Below are 4,217 nucleotides of genomic sequence, written 5' to 3' on the forward strand. Positions count from 1 at the left end.
CAATACATATCCTGAAGTTATTTGGGATTTCTGGGGAAAGAATTGTGCTGATCTGGCTCTTTATCATATTGGACTGGCCTGTTCTGGCGCTGAGGTAGTGAATGAGCCCCCAGAGGCCCAGACACTGGAGGGTGGTCTGACACAGGAAGGTTAAATGTGATTCATCCTGGATGCTTTCAAAGAAACATTCTGTTCAAAAATAACTTATGTGGCTTTAAGGGTTTCATGTGGTCCATAACTTGACAATACTGGCGCAGTGAGGCTCAAGGTTGTCCCAGGACTGAACTTCATGCTTGAGCGTCCAACTGTCACAACATCACTTGCTTCCGGTGGATTTATTGAGGATTCTTCAAAGGAACGGCCAGACAAGAGGTGTGACACACAACACAATGACCCTGCAAATGATTCTAGTTATTAAGGATTTGGTTTCAATAAAAGTGGCTTATGTTTGTTTGTTGAGACTCTCCCCTCCGTTCTCCCAGAGCCTGTGAAACATTTGTCCAATCATCAGATCAATATCTTCGAACTGCTCGTGGGGGGCAGTGTGGTGTTTAGTCGTGCACGGACTCTCCTCATTAATGGACTTTTGGGGTTATTCTTCATTCTGCTGAGCAAAGCTGCACTGACCACAAGCATTGCCGCATGTCTCATCTTTTTTCCTCTTTATAGAGGTAAAAAATATTCTGAAATTTGTATATTTATTTACAGTTAATGTTCTACATTTAAAATGTAACGTCAAATGTATTTATTTATGCAACGTATTTATCTGATTTTTAGAATGGGTAGAAAGCACGCGGGTTTTCTCTGCGTTGCGGGCGGGCCTGTAATGGCACCAGCTGTGAAATTTTCAGTTACATTGCCAAAGCAATCGGTCATTTTGGCTTCGGTACATTTAATATTGGTTAATAATTAGTTTTTGGGATAAACTCACTAGTGTTTGAAGCAAATGTATTTGTGTTGTTTAACTGGAAATATTTCATTAATGTTTGCAAGTCTTCAGCTCATGCGTTTATGTCAAAAGGACATTCTCTAAAAGCAAGATGCTATATTTTCTATCATTTTCACTATGAAGGTGAAAGGGGACGTATTGGTACAGTGGTAGACTGAATACAGAATTATTCTGAATGGGAGAAATGTGTTTATTTGAAACAGAAAGTAATGATATTGTAACTATTTCATGTATTTGGTGGTGGTTTTGACAGTATGGATATCAGCATTATAATTAAAGATTCCGCTGAGTGAAGCTGCACTGACCACAAGCATTGCCTGTCTCATCTTTTTCCTGTTTATACAGGACTCTGATCTGTTTATGGGTTCTCCACCTGAAACCTGTTACATTAGAATCTGTCTGTATCAGTACTGATGTTCCCAGTTTTTTCTGTAGTTTTTCCTTTCTGCCTCTGTCTTCCCTCCTTCTCCTGTCTCCCCTCTTCACCTTCATTACCCTCATGTGTCTCAGCTGTGCCTGATTGTCATCTCTTACCTTCTCCTGTATTTAAACCCTCCATTCCTCTCTTTCTGTACCAGACTGTCTTTTTCTTTTAAAGCCTCCAGAGATTTTCTTTGAGTTTTGTTTTTTGTGTTTGGGATCTTTTTAATAATTTGGATTTATTTGCCTCTTATGACTGTCTGCTGCTGCCAACTGAGAATTAGAAGGTTAAAAGTTTGACTTGTCTGTCCTGGATTCCACATTTGAGTCCAGTCAAATTAGCTCTGCTTATTTTTCAAGAAAAGATTGGGGAGGAAGAAAGGAGCTGAAACTGGGAGCTCATTGAAGGAGACTTTCAATATCGCTGATGAGAGGAAACTCGCTCATCTCCTCTCTGAAGACTTTTTCAAAATATTCATTCTGTGACACTGTCAGATGATTCTTCCAGTCACCTGCAACACCTGTTTATGCACAGAAAAGTCACAGAATTACAGGTAGCAGTGTGTTTGTGTCTAGATATAAAGTCTAATATGCTATCATATGATGAATCAGAGAAGAAAACCAACCTTTCCTCATGGTTGCTGTGGTGTAAACAGTGGTTTCAACCAAGTCTTTGTAGTTTGCTTTGGGGTTAATCTTCATGCTCTTGAATGTTGATGCTTCCACAACATGATCAATGGCTTCATCTGTCAATTCTTCTCCCAGGAAAGCACAGATCTTCACAACTTCCCCTCTCAGATCCTGTCAAAATGTTTCAGGACTATTTTCATCCAACTTTAATTCCCGCTTTTATGAGGTGAAACCAAATGATGAAAACATTCCACACCTTCAACATGTCCTCATACCGAACAATGTGGATCTTTAGCTGCTCCTGAGCGGCCACGTATTGTTTGACATGAGCAAACCACGATCCAACAAATTCTGCTCAAGAACAATGTAGATTAAACATAACTGATTACATACAGACGTGTGGAGTTAGTGAAACACAGGGACTTACGTTTGCCATCCATGAACTGTTTAAAGAACACCTCAAAGCTTGTAGGAGAATCCATCAAAACCCAACTGTGGGCAAAGTGATACAGGGACACCAGGACATCTTTGGGGTTCCTCAAAACATACACGACCTAAAGGAAATCATTAACTTCTGTTGTTAGCAGTAATTCAAGTGATGGTTGACAAGAGCACTTAATATCACCTTGATTTGCTTCTCCTTGACTCCATGGGGCAACAGCTCAGGAAACAAATGTGTGCGTACAACCCGAGGTTCTTTCCTGTCTCTGAATGGGTCATCAACAGTTCTTCCCTCCAAATAGGGAATTTGGGCCCTGTTGGTGACGTCTTCAGCCCATCCAGGGTGTGAAGCCTCCATGATCTGAGACAGAATCTGCTGCATCCACACTGTGCCTACAGAAAAAATGAATTTTCTTCCTCACTGTACATTTACCTGGATTTAGACGGCACTCTAAAGCTGTAAAGGGAACCAACACCTGTCCAGTGTTTGGGCACCTGTTGGTTTGGCATCTTTGACAGAAGTAGAGAAACTAGATAATTCACTTAACCACCTTTCCTGATCATGTCAGATGGATTACAAACAATAGTTGATAAAAATGCAATTCAATGCCATTTAATTACCCAGGTATCATAGTTTCATTCTATAGTCATTTCCTGCAACCTGTGCAGTGCCACTATCATGACGTGCACACAGTCCAGATGTTGTTCCACCACATCCTGCAGAGTTTGTGGTGTTTGTCCAGTCAGTTGTCAACCAGACATTATACAAGTCTCTATGTGTGGTGTACTGTTGAAAAAGTATGTTCCCAGCACATTTATACGAGCAACATTACTTTTCTACTGACTCTCTTAGACAAAATAAAGTTTTTAATGCAGGAATGAGCTGACCTGATTTAGGGAAGGTTATGATGAAGACGTCAGTAGGACGGATCTCAAAGTCCTTCAGGGCATCAATGTCCTTGGGTCGCAGTTTTTCTTTGACTGGAAAGTTCATCCCTTTGTACCTGAATAGGTCCGAGGTGATCATGTCCAGAGAGTCCATGTGTGCTGAAAAAAAATGACATCTTGTACTTTTGAAAAACTACTAATGAAATCCAAATGACGAACGTGACCCGATGCTGAGAACCACTGTCAACACCATCACTCGGCCAGATTTTGAACCTTGACCGATGTTTTCTCTGAGTTATCTTTTTCTTTCTGGTCTGTAAGTTTATTTGAGAAATTATTTAAGTTTAAAATGGTTTTTTTCTTATTTTATTTCAGAAAATGGTGATATTTCTTTACACAGGAAATAAAACCAGAACAAATAATTGAAACACCATTTTTCTTAAAATTACATTCAATGATAAAAAGAAATGATCACAAATGTGTAAAAGTGGTCTGGAATCATGATAACAGATATAAACGAGTTCACTTACATGTTGCCTGGTTCTGTTCTTCAATATCTCTGAGGCATCTCAGTTTGAAACCAACGGTTTACAGTTATCCCTGAAGTGTTGGATTTGTAATTAACTAGGCTTGGTTCCTGCTTAACCTGTACTTGTTGACTGATGAGAATAAGAAGCCAAAGACCTCAGAATTCTTTTAAAGTTCCTGTGCACGATCCTCCTGTATAGAGTTACAACTCTGTGCGGCAACTCTGCCCATTTAATTTTCATTTATTTTTTGGGCAAAACTTAAATAAAAGCACAAAGGTGTTAATTTTATATGAAAAGGAAAACCGAAAATAAAATCTTTACATGATAATCAACCTGGTGTCAGCCTTTGATGTGAACTG

General features: G+C 39.5%; 1 protein-coding gene across 1 annotated transcript; it reads right to left on the reverse strand.

Annotated features, from left to right (window-relative positions):
* Positions 1-1,125: 1,125 nt before the first annotated feature.
* Positions 1,126-4,000, reverse strand: LOC101067981 (amine sulfotransferase-like). The gene is made up of 7 exons (XM_029835822.1): positions 3,859-4,000; positions 3,329-3,487; positions 2,625-2,833; positions 2,427-2,553; positions 2,256-2,350; positions 1,996-2,170; positions 1,126-1,890 (listed from the first exon to the last, which is right to left on the reverse strand). Exons 2-7 carry the CDS (start codon positions 3,480-3,482, stop codon positions 1,769-1,771), a joined length of 882 nt encoding a protein of 293 aa, XP_029691682.1. The 5' UTR covers positions 3,483-3,487; positions 3,859-4,000; the 3' UTR covers positions 1,126-1,768.
* Positions 4,001-4,217: the final 217 nt, after the last annotated feature.

Source organism: Takifugu rubripes, chromosome 4 (genome assembly GCF_901000725.2).
Source record: "Takifugu rubripes chromosome 4, fTakRub1.2, whole genome shotgun sequence".
Classification (NCBI taxonomy): domain Eukaryota; kingdom Metazoa; phylum Chordata; class Actinopteri; order Tetraodontiformes; family Tetraodontidae; genus Takifugu; species Takifugu rubripes.

Excerpts from the sequence above, each read along its gene's own strand:
- LOC101067981 (XM_029835822.1), bottom strand. The coding sequence starts at position 3,482 with ATGGACTCTCTGGACATGATCACCTCGGACCTATTCAGGTACAAAGGG. Across the intron at positions 2,554-2,624 it reads TCAAGGAGAAGCAAATCAAG|GTCGTGTATGTTTTGAGGAA; the intron begins GTGATATTAAGT and ends GATTTCCTTTAG. Across the intron at positions 2,171-2,255 it reads GGTATGAGGACATGTTGAAG|GATCTGAGAGGGGAAGTTGT; the intron begins GTGTGGAATGTT and ends ACATTTTGACAG.